Source organism: Pholcus phalangioides, unplaced genomic scaffold (assembly GCF_987345545.1).
Source record: "Pholcus phalangioides strain wild (caught in Gottingen) unplaced genomic scaffold, Ppha-v1.0 ptg000039l_1, whole genome shotgun sequence".
Taxonomy (NCBI): Eukaryota; Metazoa; Arthropoda; class Arachnida; order Araneae; family Pholcidae; genus Pholcus; species Pholcus phalangioides.
In genome coordinates, this window is record NW_028301625.1 from 25345687 (window position 1) to 25365081 (window position 19395).

The 19395-nt window shown below is 37.5% G+C and overlaps 1 protein-coding gene across 1 annotated transcript in view; it reads right to left on the reverse strand.

Annotated features, from left to right (window-relative positions):
* The window catches only part of LOC149065755 (transcriptional regulator protein Pur-beta-like), a 38646-nt gene extending 28083 nt beyond the window's left edge, over window positions 1-10563 (reverse strand). Inside the window, exons 1-2 of the mRNA XM_089254024.1 lie at window positions 10477-10563; window positions 6141-6259 (exon numbers count right to left, since the gene is read on the reverse strand). Coding sequence (XP_089110150.1) covers window positions 6141-6259; window positions 10477-10519 — 162 coding nt within the window. The 5' untranslated portion in view covers window positions 10520-10563. The remainder of the gene's footprint in view (window positions 1-6140; window positions 6260-10476) is intronic.
* Between the last annotated feature and the right edge of the window lie 8832 nt (window positions 10564-19395).

A 19395-nucleotide genomic window follows, 5' to 3' on the forward strand; every position in this document is an offset into this window, starting at 1 on the left:
GAGGAGAAAGGGAAATAAAAAATGTTTTTTCCCCCATCTTCCTTCTTCCACCGCACAGCAGTAATCCATGTTAGAAATCAGAATAATTCTTAGGGTACATACACATGAAATAATCAAAACTGCACGTTATAAATCAAAATAATTCACATGGAATTGAATGGGCGGTAAACTCATACTACTGAATTTTAAAAAAATTCACAAAAATGAGAAATTAAAATCACTGGAAAAATAAATTGCGATGGATTTTAAAGTTACAAACAAGTTACTAGGCCTTGGCCTAACAGAAGCTGTTTAACACCATCAAAAATTTTAAAAAAATCAGTGCCAAAACGCATCTGTGAGCAGAATATGCAGGAGAAAAACTTATCCCAACAGGCCACGGAGAAAATGGTAATCCAAAGAGAATATCCAAAAAACAACAATGTTCACAAATTGCAATGATCGTCAAAGGAACAGTGATGAAACTCACAAATGTGGAGATTTTTAAATCGCAAAAAAACCACAAAGTTAAAAAAACCACTAGCATAAATGTAAGAAATTGATTTCAAAAGAGGAAAAAAATGCAACGTGTTAACACTTACCACGTTATGCAAAGGGGGGAAAAAAAGCAAGATGAACAATTAAAATACTCACCAACCAATCAGGTGGAAATCTATGAGAGATATACAAATTAGCAAAATGTATAGGAATTGTTTCCGACTACTTTACTAGTAACTAGCTATTTGCGATCCGCAAACAGCTTCACCACCTCGGCTCAAGGAGCAAAGCAACGGGGCCGAAAAAAAGGGTCCCCAGCCCCTCGGATGTGAAAATATTGACTGTTTTCACCACCCCTGGTATTAATATTATTTCACTAAACAGGTTCAAAGCCCTAGCAGACCAAGAAAGCAGTATAATCCAGTTGGAGCAAGCAAGCAAGCACAGCGAAAATAAACATACATTTCTGAGGTGCCACATTTGGCAACTTCTTGAAGGGGTCTAAAACTGCATGCCACCTGAATATTATCCACAATTCCACAGTACATGTGTAGAAGAAAGCAAAAACCATCAGCTCAGTTGTGATTTGAAAATAAACAAAGCACAAATTTTTTGCTCGTAATTATTTTTTAATAATTGAATTATTGCTCGTTAAGAGAGTCAAAATTTATTCAAAATTTTTGCTCATTATGTGACTTGTTTGTTAACTGAAGTTTCATTGCATTTTTAGTGGCATCTTTACTGTCAAAAATGAGAAAAACCTAGCCCTAATTTGTGGGTACATGAATTAACATTCCTCTTTATTGATAATGGTATGGACCTAATTCTCTGGTAGAACTCAGACCTTTATAGATAGCTCCCCCCAAATCCTTTCTCAATTATGGGGGGGAGGGGGTAAGCTAAATGGTTTTGCGTCCACTCAGCATGTTGCATTGATTCATTGTCCTTGAGTGACTGATTTGCTGGGCTCCTGTACATAAGCAGATACATGCTCTTCAAATTGGGGGGGGTCTGTGGTTCACCGTGGGCATGCAGGATGATCGGAAAAAATTGTCTACTTTCGCCCTGCCACCTATGCTAATGATACAATTCTGTGTGAATGGCAGATCACCATCCCCTCCCCCACCATTGTACTGTCTATGCTCGTGTGTGGTGTGGATGAGAAAACAAGCTGAGATGATTTACGGGACAAGCAAATAAACTACTGCTCGTGAAATTCAATTTTCTTGTATGATGGAAATCTGTGACAGGCAACTGGTTTGTGAGTAGGTGGGATATTAAAAAAGCAAACGTTTGGTGTATTTATTTACTATTCCCCTTAAATACTTGATCACGGAAAAATGTACTCAGAAAAAATTGGTAATTTATTGGCTAGCCAAGACACATCCGAAATAATTTCATTAATTACATTGATAGCTAAGTAGAAAGGAATTACTTTAAATTACTCAAATGATTGTTTTCAAGCAACCATCTTGCCTTTGACTGATCAACATCTCTGGAATATAGAGAAACCATGCTGAAGACGAGAGCTCAGCACTCAGTACTTTGCACTAACTAGCAATGGCAATCTGTACCACTCCTTTAAATAATGCTTAACTTAAATCAGTAATTAATAAACTTGAAACACAAGCTAAAAGTATAGTATGTTCAGTTTATAATTAGGTGAAAAATAATCCTAGTGCATACATAGCAAAGTTCACTACAGCAGTGTCAGACTCCCTATGTATATTCTTGAAGGGAAATCCAATCACAGGCGTCCTCAGGATTGACCTTTGGAGGGGGCACAAAAGGCTAGGGAGTGTGTCAATGGATTTCTTAAAGAGAAATTTTGTGTTCTAAGCCTTTGGATACCAAATAGCATTGAAATGAACAGAAATAGATTTACAACAAAATGAATTTTCTTCAGATATCTTAATTTTTTTTAAACATTTCTTTTTGTATCAAAAATAAAATTTTTATTGTATGGGGCATGAGGGGGCTCCTGCCCCCCCCCCATGTCTGTCTCTGATACCAATATACGTCAGAAGGAAGGGGCAGAGCTGACAAAATTTTCCTGACAAGAGAGGGAGGGAGTCAAAGGTTTACTGATTTCTGCTAATGGGGGGTCAAAAATGGCTAAAAATCTGCTGACATAATACTTGAATGGGCCCATACACTTTGACAAGTAAAAATATGGGGTGATTATAAAAAAACTATCCCGACATATGGGCCCCTAACTATCATACCATTCACAGAAACTGAATGAAATTTTGGCATAAGGTATTTTGAGGTATGCGCTCAAGAATGATATGGAAAACAACAGTGTCACTCTGGCAGTTACGGTTACAGTGAGAAAATTTCGAAAATATCAAATGGCAACACCAAGTTTTTGTATTGGAATGTGATCTCCATACTGAAAAACACTAAATAGCGTTGGAATGGCACCCGTAGCACAAAAATCCCCGGAGCTAGGCAAGGAAAAAGTAAAAAGGACTTTGCCGTGCACCAGAGCATTAATGTTCGTTTTATTCGTCACACCGTTTCTTCGGCTGAGATCCCAGCCTGATTAGTCCTCCACAAAACGAGAAGAAGCAGCCAAGAAATGCAAATTTCGGGTTCTACGTAAGACACAGTCATGACTGACGTCGTCACGCTAGGTGAAAGAAAAGGCACTGCGAAATGCGAGCCACGTATGTGGCTTTCTGCCATTCCAAACAAGATGCCGCTTTCAGGGAAAGAACGTGGTTAAATCGTAAAGATTTATTACCTGAATGGACAAAATGCCGCAGAGACATTGCGTGTTTACCACAGAAACCATGGATTACGGCGAGGCCCGTGCACTGTCAAAGCTGTACTGGACTTGATTCATAAATTTGAAGAAACTGGTTGCACATGCGATCGACCTCGGTCTGGACGTCCTTCCGTTCCTGAGGAAGCTGTTGCAGAAGTTCATCAGACGATAAGCACAGTTCGTCCCGCAAGTGCACGCGGTGTTTCACGTGTTCTGAATCTGCAGAATTCAACTGTCCGCAAGTTCTTCTGCGCTCTGTTCTAAACATGTTTTCGTATCGATTCCAGCGTGTCCAGATGTCGGAAGCGGGAGACTATCAATTACGGCTGGATTTTGCAAATCAATTCCTTATCCGGTATGATGAAGATAGCAGCTGGCCTTTACGCATTCTGTGGACAGATGAGGCGCATTTCTCGTTAACTGGTAACGTGAATTCAAAAAATTGTGTGCACTGGGCAGACAATAATCCACATGATGTGCTTGCACATCCATTACACGAGGAAAAAGTGACTGTGTGGTGTGGTATAACGAGTATGTTCATCCTCGGCCCTTACTTTTTTGAAGAGGTTACTGCCGGTGATCTGCAAACATGTACAGTAACGAGTGCTCGCTATCTGGACATGTTAACTCATTACGCGATTCCCGCATTGCAACGGCAAAATGCTCTATCTGAAGTTGTGTGGATGCAAGATGGTGCTCCTCCACATGTAGGGTCTTCAGTCAAACGTGTCTTAAGTCAAGAGTTTGGTGACAGAGTTATCTCCCGTCATTTCCCGTTTCCGTGGCCACCAAGGTCTCCTGATCTCACACCAATGGATTTCTGGCTGTGGGGATATCTGAAATCCAAAGTGCATCAGTTTCGTCCGCAAACTGCATCTGATTTGAAAGATGCCATCAGAACTGCGATTCAAGGGATTCCTATTGCATGGTACGTGCTGCAGTGCTATCCACCATCTGCCGCATGCAAAGTGTCATCGTGTGTGAAGGAGGGCATGTGGGAAATTTGGGAAACACAATAAAATGCTTTATTTTATGCTGCTTCTCTGTCCTTATTGGTTGTCCTCACTTTTAGCCTATCTACAGCCGGTGGTTTTCATGCTACAGTTGCCGTTCGAACGCTATTTAGGGTTTTTCACAATGGAGATCACATTCCAATACAAAATACTTGGTGTTGCCATTTGATATTTTCGAAATTTGATCACTGTAACCGTAACTGTTAGAGTGAGACTGTTGTTTTCCATATCATTCTTGAGCGCATACCTCAAAATACCTTATGCCAAAATTTCATTCAGTTTCTGTGAATGGTATGATAGTTAGGGGCCCATATGTCGGGATAGTTTTTTTATAATCACCCTGTATATATGGGGAATGGTGGTGGATGCAGTTGATAAATAAAAGAAAAATCTACTCATCTTTTTCCTTTTATTTCATAAACTTAAAGTATCAATTTCCGTTATTTTGATGTTGGTACCTCAACTATATATTGTCGAAATTTGTTAATAAACATCTGTAAGTAGTAAAAAAAAAAAAAAAAAATGTAAAAATCTCAACAATCTGGTCAAATTTGGTTCAAGTCCCATTTGCATATATTTCAGGTGATGTCAAGCAGCATGGAAGAATGATACGGGAATAAGCGTCACTAGCATCCCTTTCTACAAATGTGATTGATGCATAGATTCACCTTTTTTTTTGCCATCACTTTCTTCCAAGTTCTTCGTTGATGAATATATGCAGAAAAATCGCATACATCCATAGGGAATGTACAAGCATGGAAGAAATCAGCAAAACTCTAGTTGTGCACCTCCCCCCTCCTATCGGTAAACACTGCCTCTACAGAGAGGCTTGGTCCTAAGGTTGGCATGTATGGTCTAAGGTGTCGGTAGATGAAAGTCAGAAGATAAGCTGTACATTTTTGAAATGAATAAATAATTGCTTAAAAATTGTTTTGAGTGATAATAATTTTAATTATTTCATAAGTGGTACTTTAATTTTTTGTAAAATAAATGCACAAATATAACAGGCCCTAATTTTTATCAGACCGATTTGCTCTCTTCCTGTTAAAAGAACTCTTATCAAATTATGGTTAACCAGAGTATTCCTTGTAGCTCTATAGTTGAGTACCACATTTTCTGTACAAATCTTCTGCAATCTGTAACAGTTGGCAAGTATGTATGTGTCATATAACTATTTACATGAACATTTTCAATTCAAAACTTTTTACTTGGTCATAGATATTATTTTTACTTTACATATTATTTTTTATGAATTGTTATGAGGTGGATGTTCTGGAAAATTAAGGACAGTTTTGGACCATATAATGGAAACTATGGCATTCATAGTGGTTTTTACCGTGTTAAAAACCTTGTTGATATTGATAAACTATAAATGTATATATACATATAAGTATGACTTGAAAAATCAAAAAAAAAGTTAGACATTAGCCAAATTTCTAAGTAAAAAAAGCCAAAAAATTTTTAGGCTTTTCCTGCCCTTAGTGACCTTTTCTAAAGGTTGGCGGGAACACCTATGTAAATTCCAAAAATTTTGTGTTGTCCTCAGACACCAATTAAGCCATCAAAGATGGAAATTTTTATTTCCATAAATGGCAATGCCAATTTTTTAGTCAAATGGGATTTGTCTAGTCCTTCATATACGCCAATTATTTAGAACTAGAAAAACATTCTGTTTTGAAGCCAGCCATATTAAAACAAGTCTTTTTTTTTTCAAAAAGTAAAAGATGCTATAAAAAAATCAATGAATAGCAAATGAACCATAGTTATTCTGTTCACAGAATGAATTGTCAGTTACATTGAGAGAGATGCAAGATTGCTATATAATATGTGATATTATATATAAAAATTAATATTTACCAAGAGATCGCAATCTGACTTACTTCTGCAACCTTTATAAATCTTCCTCTTTTGTTCTGTTTGACATCAAGGTAAAACCTCTTATATTGTATCTGTAACATTTTGGTAGCTAACTCTTGTTCACCAGGTGGCATCTGCCCCCCTGAAATAAAAAAGGTAAAATATTTTATCATAATATATAAAAATACAGTGGTACTTCACTTCAGTTTACGCAAGCATAATTTGTTCTGTGAATGTGCTTGAAGTCCAAAACACATGTATAACAAAGATAACCTCTGTATAAGATACATGACAAATTCAAATTATTTGTTATACAACTGTCTCCCTCGCAGCACTCACAATTCTTTTCAAAAATAAAGTTGCAGGTTAATTTATTTATAACTTTTACTTATTTTATATTGAAGGCTTGAGTATTTTTGGAATTAGCACACCCACCATAAAGTACTACTTTAACTTTGAGTGTATGAAACGGAAAAGAAGGGCAATGTGAAGCAATACTAATTAATTTGATTAAGATAATAGTTTTGAGCTAATATAAACTCATCAGTAAAAAATCAAAATAAATAATTAATCACAGACAGCAAATCTGACAACCCTGGGCCAGATTGTCTCTTCCTACTTTTACAATGAATGAGCAGGACATTATTTTTTTGTTTGTGATCTAATTTTTTTTACTTATTTACATTACTTATTTACAATGTCCGCTGCAGATTCCATCAAAACGCTGTGATGTGTTTCAATTCTGAAACCATCATAACATTACTGTTTGAATTAAATCATGTACCGAAATTAAAGTTCAGTACATAATTTTTGGACACTATGAAATATTAAATTGAGTGTTTCGTCCTCATTGTTATGACCAGGGGGTGAACAAATAACAAAAACAATTCTACGCGCCAAAAAATTTTGCTTCTTTTGATTTTTTCAAAGCATAGTGACCCTCTTTTATACTGGCAGACACATTGCTATAAATTCCAAGCATTTTGTACTGCTCTCAGCTTCCAATTTAGTAACTACACAAAGAAAATTTTAGGCACTAATACCAAATTTTTAATCACCATTGCGACCTGGCGTCTGGGTTTTGTCCAGCTTTTCGCTTTCAAAATTGGCAAACTTATAGAAACTTGATAATTAAAATAACTCAGTTTTATTCAGAAATCTAGCATCTTCATGATTTGGCCAGTCACTTCAAACACTGCCCACTACGGATGTGGGCATATCTTCAATATGCATGAAAACGCATGGTTTCGGGGAAAAAAAGAAAAAAAAGCCATTATATATATAGAAGAAAGGATAAAATCTGTTCAGCAAACTAGCTTTGGTTAAGAGAACAGCGAATCTCCAATTATCAACATTTTTATTTCAATAAATTTAAACAAGTACAGTAAATCAAGGTAACTTTGGAACTGGGGATGCAACTTAGGGACAAAAGATTAATTTTGGGCTTTCAAATATTGCCAGTTAATGCCATGCATTTTATCAGTTTGCAGCTCCAATAGCATGGATAGCTCCTCCATGGCATTGGCTGGCTGGAAATTCAAAAATAATCTGCTGTCCCAAAGTTGCACCCCCAGTCCTAAAGTTTTACTGTTACTGGGTTTTACGGTCTCTCGTTTACGGTGATCATAAAGACCCTCAATTTTTATTCATGAACATGCTTCTAAGCAGTAAAAGTTTTTATGTAAAGCAAGCAGTTGGTCCTTCTTTCACTTAGTTAGCTTAATAATCCTTGAAATTGAAAAACTTGTATTGTGTAATTCAAAGTGAATAAAAGAAAAAACCAAATAAATGGCCAATAAAGTTTTTAGGGCATCATAGACCATAACAATACAATAGTAAGCCTACGTGATCAGTGGCATCCAGAGTTTATAAATATCGCAATATTTTTGATAGAATAGTCAACATATTGTTGATAATGAACGTTTTCAGGCCTGATGTAAACTGATAGTTAAAACATATCCCTTGACTTAAAAATATTCATCTGATATTTATTAATAATTTTTTTACTCATAACTTTTTGCATTCAACATCAAAATTTGGATGACATTTTCAATAGAATACTCATTCTTGTAGATTATAAACATTTAAACTATAAAATTTAGCATATTTCCAACATGACATCATTTAATGTTGACTGAACGAAATGAATAAAAATGTTTTCATTTCGACTCTGTCATGAACAGCGAGTAACTCCCGCTATATGGAGTGTTTGCCTTTTCTGCATTCTTTCAATTTTTTTCTCCGCTACTGAAGAAGGAACTTCATATAGTTCTGAAACGTGTCTAGCTGTAGTTCTCTTATTATTTTGGGTCTACTTAAGTTGGTTTCCTATGGTATACCAAACAAATGGTACAGTAAATAATTAACTAACTTTCTTTTAAACCGAGCACAACTCGGGTCTATCACTGTGGGCAATTTACTACCTAGTGAGTTGTGCCGGAAGTGTAAGTGTGCGTACCTAAGTCTGAGTGTGTATCTAGTGTTGTGTCAGATTTGTCAGTGCTGCCATCTATATTTCAGGAGTGAAGTGTAATGATTAAATATTTGTACTGTTTTTTAACATGTTGCTCTCTGTGGCAAGACTTTTCAATGGGGAGATTGGCTTACATTCACACCTCCAAAGTTGGGAAACACAGAAAACCAACTTCAACAGAGCACCACTGAGGCGACGATGGGGTGGTAAATAATTTACTAGCTTAATTTGTTAGAGTCATGTAAAATTGTATGAATAAAATAACGAAATGTCTACAATGTTTATCCGTCTATCAGCTTCAAAATCCCTTATTTCGGAATTTTTACCAATCCATAAATAAGCTATACTTGAATACTTGCATCCAAAGTTTTTCTTATCTAAAAAGGATTCAGCCCCATTTATTTAAGATGGTGCATGCTGTAGCTAAGTTATATGCCATTCTTTCGTTTTTTATGACACAATGAATACACAATGAATAGCCTTTTATAAACTTGAATGAGCTGATTAAGAACAGGACCCCTATGGTTTTAACCACTTTAGTCTTAACAAATTGGACGATGTGTGATCTAGCAGAGATAAATCTCACGAAATGGTACTATTGTTAACATATAGGAAATGAAGGAGGAGGTAAAGTTGAGAGGAGAAGGTTTCCTATCATTTCCCTATGTGCATGCAACACAATGTATTTTTCTGCTCGTTAGGAAAAGAGAAAAAGAATGCCGTGGTAAAGGGGGAAAAATTGTTTAAACAAGGATGCTAATGAAGTCTCAAAAGGAAGGAGAGAGAGAGCATGAAAATATTTTTCCATTTACCACGATACAAGATATCTCGCCCCTGTATGTTAAGGGGTTGGGTTAAGCTAAATAAAAATGACATTGGTTAGTTATCGGGACTATCTGCGATTGATGATGAAAAATCTAGTCAAGTCATGCATGAAACTGCTTTACGATGAAAAAACGTCGCTACTTAAATTAAAAGCATGAATGCCAGGCTACCATCAATGGAAGGGTCAGAGCCTGGGCCTTGCCTCAGGCTACCATTGAAACCTCTCAAAATCGTGGAAACATTTGTGCAGATACTGACTGATAGGCCTACCTTATGAACAGGATCTATAAGCTAATTCAGAATGACTTCATAGTGCATACATGACCCAGGTAACATTTGGACTTGTAGAGACAGAGGTTAGTGTGTTGCAGAACCACACTCAGTTATCAAAGGTAATGAACTTTATTACCGCTGTTTGATATATATATTACATTTTTAACTATATTTCTAAATTTGTATGATGATTAAAATATATGAAATATAGAACTAGGAGTCAAGTAGTGACTTTTGAAAAAGGTTCCTTTTTTACAATTTTCACATTGTATAATGAACATGGAAAAAATTGGAATGTATTATTAAGGATGCAAACCAATAAATTTTACATACTGTTCAACTTACTCATACATCAAAAAAAATATTTTTTTGAACAAAGTAATCTATTTATTGTTTACTAAAATCATAACTAACAAGAAATGTTAAAATAAAAAATAAAATTACCCATGTACATTCTCATGTATTCAGAGGAAATCTGACGAATTATGTTTTGTATGAGTTCAAACTCTGAAAAATAAGTTTGGTGCAAATTTAAATACTTAGCCATGAATTACAGGTCCTAAATTTTAAGCTTTATAGATACGAGCACATTGAAGCTTTAAGAATTTCCAACCAAAATATAATTCACGCCATATTTGGTAGCACTCTGGCATTCCGAATGCAATATCACAGCAAATATCCTTTCGTTACGTTTTATTGAGGCATCAGTTGTGTAAGGAATGTTAATGGACATATCTGTTTGGTAAACAAATGAAAAAAAATAATATATTATAGCTTTGTTGACATACTTTGGGCAGGATGCTGATCGTCACCACTCTCCCGATCGGACATCGTAGAACTTTATGCACTTCTCTGCACTTCTCACTTTCTAATGTAGTAATTTATATCATATAAGTTGGCAACAAAAATAATAACGGCTCCACTGAACTTTATGCTTTAAGGCAAAGAATTCCTTAAAATCTGTAATGACCATATTTATTCGAGAAAAATACGGAAAATTTGATTTTTCAAATACGAGAAAATACGGGACATCGTCAACTGTCGCCCAAAAATTGCCAAAGTATGACAAAACTGCCAATTAAAGCACAAAACTATCCAAAATTTTCATAAATACCACAAAAAAATAGCTGTTTACAATCCCCAAGTTTGAAAACATTTTCAGAATAAGTTCGTTTGTGGTGATTCGAGAATAATTCCGAATAATTTTTTCACCTTAATCGATTCAAATTTATTTTTTCCATCTCTATCTCCCCACTCAATCTTTTCTCTCGAGTGGAGGGGGAGAAAAACTGCTACCAGAGAACAGTTTCACATATTTGTTTATAGTTTCACTTTGTGCTCTGAATGTATTTATTCTGCAAAATACATAACAAAAAAAGTGATTTTCGGTGAAATTCACAGGCGAAGTCTTACGTTTTATTTAAAAAATCAACGCACCAGATGTTGAATAAAATCTATTTGATGAATTAATTTACTCACAGCTGCCTGCCAATGAAAAGTAGCAGGCTTCGGACAAAAAAATGTTAATAAGCATTCTACTCTGTATGGTTTATGTATGTTGTAAAATATTGCCTCACACTAAAAAATATTTCAAAACCCTTCAACTCATTTTTGACAATTCAAGTGTTGTCAATAGGTGTGAATATGTTCAGAGAAAATACAAATATACATACTGTAATTGGAAATAATGCCAACTCATAGATATTGAGTTATGAAAATTACCTGTGTCTATATTTTTGATGAAAATAAAAAATTCAAGTATTCAAGTAAACTCTGTTAAAAAAAACTGGAAAAACCGGGACATTTTTGTAAAAAAGTCAGGACTACCAGAAAAACAGAAAACCCGGGACTGTCCCGGGAAATACGAACGTATGGTCACTCTATTAAAATATACTTTTTCGGGAAGAAAGAAGTACTGTTTATTTATTCAAGGAATTCAATTTGCGTGAATTTTACTGATACTTCGTGAACGTTAATTATTTTGTACTCTCATTTCACTCTGTATTTTGACCTGTATGCATGTTCTTCACACCCTGCAGCAGGGCCCCTAGGATGGGATCTTTGGTAATCCCCCAACCCGGCCAGATTATTATAGGGTTCTCTTTCTTTCTTTCAAAAAGAACACGACCCAGATCCTATCGGCTTTAGCCAATTTTAGCCATTGCCCTTGTTAAGGACCGGGACTGTGTTGGAGAAAGCTTTATGAAACACAATCAAATGCACATGCATAGAACTTACATATACAATCAACCCTCGGTTTACGAACGGCTCGGTTTGCAAACGTGAACAACAAAAAGATTCGGTTTACGAACTAAACGCAAACAGTGTCGGATCACCCCCCCCCCCAAGAGCCTTCAGACCATAGGCGATGGGGCTCCAAGCCGGAATAGGGGTGTCAAATATAATTCCAGCTTTTTTAAAGAATCGAGAGAAATTCAATTTTTTTCATAATTTTAATTTTCCTGAATAATCTCAGTCAACATGTTGTAATTTTTTTTCCATCTCGCACCACAAAAATACTCTCCCGCATTCCCGGTTAATAACCTGGTTTAAATGCTAGTAATTTTTACTTTCAGGGTTTCTAGAAGTTTAGTTTTTTATGGCGAGAATTGAAAATATCAGATATTGCCAATTCTCTCCAAGGTCACCTTACGCGCCATATTTCCCTTCTATCTATTCATTGAATCTATCAATTACAAAAAAGAAAAACATAACAAACGTTAAATGAAATTTTATACTTTGAAGTTGATAGAATACGATGCGAATATTTCTAAGCACACATCTGCTTCTACTTTTAGTAGAAGCACCAAGCCTGTCTATTGTAATTTTTTTTCAATGCTTGACATAATTCTGACTTCAAACTTATGCCAAGTTGCAATTGTCAAAAATTGCAATCCTGTAGCTTTTTCACTAAAATTTTGCTAGAGATTCAATATTTTTCTTAATTAAGAATTCTAATAAATTTTACCTTTTGTTCTAAACTTTCTAAAAAAAATTGGAAGATATTTCCCGAACCGGCTTCAGGAGGAACCACTAAACCTCAGCATGGCCATAATATTATCCATAACTACAGTAGTCTCGATAATCCGAGGTGAACGGGACCGAGACTACCTGGGATTACTGAAAACTCGGATTATCCGACAAACAATAGAAAACAACTTTCAGGGAGGAGGGGAAGAACCTCCATATATTTATTTTATATGGTAAATATACCATACATATTGTGTACTAAGAAATAAAGAGAACACAAGGTCCACTCCAGGGCCACCAGGCTGGTTGGAACTTTTCCTCCTTATCTGATGAAATTGATTACTTAATTAAATTCGTACTTACTCTTACCCTTTTAATTCTTGATAAACGGCTTAATTCATTAGATTAGAGCTGCCAAGATCCATTTTCTTTTTTGTAACAGGGGCTCTAGCGCTGGGGACCCAATATGAAAATATTTTTTTACACAATAAATTTACTGTAGAGGAACCTCTGGAAAATTCTGGCTCTCTCTCGAGGTCCCACCGAAGACCCCCAGCATAAGGATCAAGACTCCCTTTTGTTATGGATGGAGATATGGTGCGAGTCCTCTTCTCAAACTAAAACTACTGACATTCCTAGGAAAAATGAAACAAAACACGTTCTTGGCAAAAAAGAGAAAGAGTGATGTTTTTTTGAGAAGGAATTTCGAAAAATTCCTTGTTCTTCTACAGTGGGTCAAACTGCACAGTTGATCCATTTACTGTTCTAGACTCTGCCACGAAGCTGGACTGGAAGAGGTCTCGGCAACGGGATAAGTCCAGTGGCATAGTTCTGGCGTTCATTCATTCAGTTGATCCACTTATAACCCATATACGAGTATACCAGCAGATATGGACGAGTTTGAGAGTAAGCAATTGAGCGTCGTGCCCTTCTTATTTTATCGGAGGTAGGTGGATTATACTTTTGTGCTTTGGGTGGTTCCAAAGATGACTTACAGACTTAGAACAGTTGTTACTCGTTATGAATGACATAGACCCTCACGATCAATTCACAGCCGAATTTGAAACTATCAACGAACTCTCTTTCTTGAGCGTATTAGTAACTAAACAGAAATCCCATTTCCACAAACCTCTGTCTATCGTAAGTCTTTCTCGGTCTCACTACCACTTCAATTTAGATCTTGTCATCCTATGCAACAGAAACTCTCGGCTTTCGTACTTATGTAGTGCGAGCATTTAACATTTGTTCAGATCGAAACACACCAGACCGTGAACTTGAAACCATTAGAGCCATTGCGAAAGACAGGGAGTTCAACCAACACCTCTAAAGAAGAGGGTTCCTCTTCTTTAGGGGTGTTGGTTCAACACTAAGGTCGTTGACGGAATGAGTAGCAAAAAAATGAAACCATCAGGAGAAACTACTTTAGAAAATATCACAGAGAGGCCACTGAAAGAAAGTGTAGTTGGGGTTAATGGTTATCATCAGGGCCGGATTAACCATAAAGCAAAATAAGCACGTGCTTAGGGCATCAGGAGAAAAAGAGCACCACAAAAAATGATCAACTAGTACATTTTTTTGAACGTACAATTTTTCCCCAACATCAACCACTTGGTAGAAAATCCTAAAATTTTAAGAGCATTTGACTGTATACAGTTGAAATGTTTTATCGAAAGGTTGACCAGGGCCTGAACTAAAAGACAGCGGGGTGGGGGACACGAAAGCAGAAAAACAAATAATATTGCAATTAAGAACTCGCGTTAATGCTCAGTTTTTGTCAGGGGCGGCTTAAGCGAGGGTGCAAGGGGTGCGGTGCACCCGGGTGGCAGGTTGTAAGGGGCGGCAGCGTAGACTTTAGTTAATAGACCAAAATTTAACACAGTAAAAATTCACATGACATCACGCTTTTGAGTCATACCTTGACAACAGAAAAGTAGTGAAAACTGAAAATACACAGGGCCTCTGACTAGAAACAAGAATGTAAGCTATCGGGGCGGCTCGAGACAAAATCTGTACCCGTGCGGGACTTATTTTTTTGCACTCCTGCATCTCCTCTTCCCCCATAGCTCTACATCCTGCGCGAGGACACCTAGCCTGGAATCTTTCGCGGGATCCAGGCCAGATTTTCCATGGGGGGTCCCTTCTACAGTTAATTTGTAGTGTGAAAAAAAAGATAAGGATTTGGTCCCGGGCCCCACAAGCTAGAGCCCGGACAGTCCTACTCCTGGGGATCATGCCCTCCCTGACAAATTATCCAAATAATTCCTAACAAAAAAGTTAAAAAATTTTTTTTTTTCGCCCTTTCATCTCGAATTTTGCGCCCCTCTAGACTGGGGTGGATCTAGAGCTCACTGTTGGGAGGGGTGATTTTACAAATTGTTGCGTATGCATGACCATAAGTCTCGTATTTTAAGGGACAACTTTCATTGTTTTTCCATCCCGATTTTACCATTTTTAGTCGATGTTTTCTTGAATTTGTTATTTAATCAGAGACGTTGATACCGGTAATTTTTTCAACGGATTGATTGAATGCAATATCATCATATAGAAGTTGCGAAAATTTCATCAATGATAACTCATTGCATTGAGGGCAATATTGTATACTTCGCTTGAGGGGGGGGGGGGTGATCGGGGTGATACTTACCCCCCCCCCCCCCTTCCCATAGATCCGTGCCTCCGTCCAGAGTAGACAAAAAACATTTTTTTCTTAATTTTTTTTTTTGGCCAATGGAATTTTTTTTTACCCATACACTTCGAATTTAGCATCCTTTTTGAGCGGCGCGAAGTGCAGCCGCAATGGGTCGCATGGCCAAACACCGCATCTGTACTCTATCACAAGCAAATTCGCTTGGAAGTTACTTAATGCAGCTTTGATCACAAGGGACAGGTGTGCTTTGTGGGTTCCCTCACAAAGAATTTGTTCCAGAATAGCGAAAGAAAGCAACGGAAAAATTCGGTTTCTCACTTCTCCGGTGCCTAGAGTATTAGAAACACCTTTGAAAAAAATTTCTTAATAAAAATAACATCCTTATACATCATCTTTACAGGACAAGTGATGATGGCTCACAAAAATAAGTGTTGTTTCAAGGATTACATTATCTGGCATTATTAAGAATGGTAAAATAATTCTGGAATTAAAAAAAAAAACAGGAAAAAAAAATGGTCTACTTCAAGAGCGGGACATATGGCACAAGCATTTTTCACGGTAAACAAGCGGTCTTTTTTATAGTAAAAAAACAGGTTTATCTCGTGGTCCCTTTCACTGAGGTCCTGTCCATGGAGGAAAGAATAACAGGAGGTGACGCGACCAGTGCCTCCGTTGAGAAAGCATGGGGAATCTGGGTTGCCAGATGAAGCCAGTGATCGCTCTGTTAAAGGGATCAAGTAAGAACAAACAAACCGTGGCTTCCCATGCTTTCCTATGAGAAACATCCCCGTTTTTAAAAATCATTTAAAAATTTACTATTCACTTTAGGAACTCGATTTTTTTCCTTCAAATTCTTTGGATATATTTATACAATTGAACGAGAGCTTTTACAATTTTAGTTGTTGTTTACTTTCGAATATTAACCTCAACAACATGGAACCTTTTACAAAAATAACCAAAATTTACCCATATCTTGTGCCACAAAATTTCTTCTCGGCATTTTAATTTAAAAAAAATTATGTCAAAGTATGTAACATCTCAGTGCTGAGAGAAAGACAATGTTTAAAGACACTTGAACATCGGTGTTTGAAAAAATCTGACTTTTTTTGCGAAAAACATTATATTATTATTAATATTTTAAAAGAATTCGATCCGGCAAAACACATGTTAAGTATAGGGAAAAGAGCGGTTTGTTTGGGCTTACTCGTCAGCCCATAGGGTTGCCACAACGGCTTCAATTTTCGTTCCTGATGTCACTTCCTGTTATTCTTTCCTCCATGGGTCCTGTCAGCCTCCTGCCAGGGTTAGCATTAGGGGCGGAATATGAGGCTTCGCACCCGGGCGACAGGTAAGCTTGAACCGCTCCTGGTTTTTGTATTGAGATTTCATTCAATTTCCATAAAGTAAGACTAGAGCCATCTCAACACTTTTCTGAGGCCCACTCTACCTAGTTAAACATACCTGCCTACCAATTTGCACATACGTACTCTAAAATTTTAACGAGATCAAATTGTTATGAGGCCTTCCCAGAACTTGGGTCTCCCGAATCGTGGTTAGTCGGGTAGCTTCATTTCACAAGCATCCAATCAAAACACTGATTAGTCTTACACGCAGACTATCAGCTTCATTTTGACCACGACGTTTGAAGTGAACAGACGTACTTTTTTCGCTGAGCAACCGAGAGTTAAGATTTGGTATCCAATCCAAGTGGGATCCTCGGTCAGCATGTGATAAGTAGTTAAATATTTTTTCTTCTGGATACCCATTATGTGTCGAAATGCAGTAGGAGTTTGTGTATTTTTCGTTTATTTGCCTTTTCGTTGGTGACTTCTTAATAGTTCATATATACGCATATACATTAAATCAGTCGGCTCCTTCTTCGAAGCTACTATTAAACCACACATATATCTCGTCCATATTCCTCTGCGGAACTTTTAACGAATTGGTACGTGTTGGAATGTGCGTGTCCGTGTTGTGAACCTAACGTAAAGCTAGTTTTGGTGTAATGCTTGTTATAGTGTTGCCATCTACCACGTATTTTTCGAACTATGAGTGAAGTGTAATGTTGGAAGATTTTACCGTTGTAGGTCTGTTGCTCTCTGCGGCGAGACTTTTTAATGGGGAGATCGGCTTGCATTCGCACCTCGAAGTTGGGAATCACAGAAAACCAACTTCAGCCGACCACCACTGTGGCGGCGGTGGGGTTCGAACCGAGACCTCGCGATGCGAGTCCGTCACTATGACCACTCGACCACCACAGCGGCTCCATCTTCGAAGTTGGGTCCCATGTCCCCACCCCCATATCTCCGTCTATGGACCAACCGGCCACTCCTCGGGAAAATGCCGAGAGGGCCTCGTGACAATTACATCTGGTTACAATTTTCAAGAGTAAGTATGCAAATTTGAAGGCAGGTATTTTTAGCTAGATGGAGGCCTTGGAAAAATCGCTTTGCTGGGGGCCCATCAAAAGCTTACAAAGGATCGACCATTCGAGGTGCACAAAGAATTTTTCCAGAGGAAAATTGTGAGTTACCAACCTTAGAAAAAGCATTTTAAATTAACAGATATTGATTTGGTAATATATAAAAGTATTTTTTTCGATAATTTAATTCTTTTTACAAAAATAGTTATAATTTTTTAATCGTCATTTGGAAGATACAGGACCCCTACCTGCGTCAGCCTCTGGAGCCCACGATACTGTTAAAAATGCCTTGGGTTACTTTATGGAAATTTTGTGAGATCATTCCAAAACCTCAGCAGTGACGTGGACTCTAGTTTGAAATACTGTTAGTTTCTGTAGATTTGAGATTTTAATATAGTTGCTGTGGAAATAGCATATGCGTCTCAGCTTGCGTCAAAGAGGAATTTCCAGATACTTTCGTTTCTAATATGATCTTTGAGGATTTTCTACCGAATGGTTGATACTGTGAAAAAAATTGTGCATTAATAAAAATATATAATTTGATAACTTTTTGCGATGCCCTTTTCTCCTGATGCCCTAAGCAAACACCCTCTAAAGCAGACTACCCCTTCTTTAGGGGGTGTTTCCTAAGCACGTGCTTATTTTGCTTACTGGTTAATCCGGCCCTGGATGGGGCGATCACCCCTCCCAAGAGCATTTAAGCAAACATAACATCCGATTACCTTTTTTTTTTCTCTATTAATCCTCAATTTTTTTATTCATTTATTCTTTTTTTTTCTCAAATTTCCTTTCGCTAAAATTTGTGAACTCGAAGAAGTGCGACCTTGAGCTTTCTTCTGGTGGTAAGGTCGAAAGAATAGAGAAGCCATAGCCGGAGGCAGGGCCGCAACTAGGGGGGGGGGGCAAGCGGGTCTTGTGCCCCGGGCGCTGGACGGAAGGGGGCGTCGAATGCACCCTTTAACTGCTTCTTCTATATTACATGTGGGCGCCAAAATTCGTTCTTGCCCCGGCTGAAAAAGTATCTAGTTGCGGCCCTGGCCGGAGGAATGCCAGTTGTATTCCCGCTAAAGATAGCTTAGGTTCTGTAACGATTCCATACGATTCGGCTGTCACGCTGCTACCTTTTCGGTGCATCTCACGCATACATACCCCTAGCGCCTAAAACCTGCGTCTACATCTAGCCAACAACAGAGAACGTTCAGACATATTATAAGTTATAAGTTATAAGTTATTCTTAATTATTCTGGCTGGCAAGCGGTATGAGTCTGATTATTCTAATTGACAAGCGGCTCAGGTTTTCTGAACACTGTTCAGTTGGTAAAAAAAGCAAAGAAAACGCTCGGTTTTTCATTCTTAAAAGGTCTCTCTTCGCGTTCTCCTAGAGTGATTCTTCCACTTTACCGAGGCTTAGTTCGTCCTGGACTGGAGTATACCGTAAGGTTTTGGAGACCATACCTACAGAGGGACGTAGACTTGGTTGAAGGGGGTGCAGAGAAGAGCTACGCGTGGCCTTGTTAGCACACGGGGCTTGGTTATGAAGTATGAAGAGAGATTTCATTTTTTGAATATGTTTACATTGGAAGAACGCAGGTGTCGAGGGGATACGAGGATATGATCGAAGTGTTCATAATTTTCAATGGGATGGATATGATGGATCATGAATCACCGTCA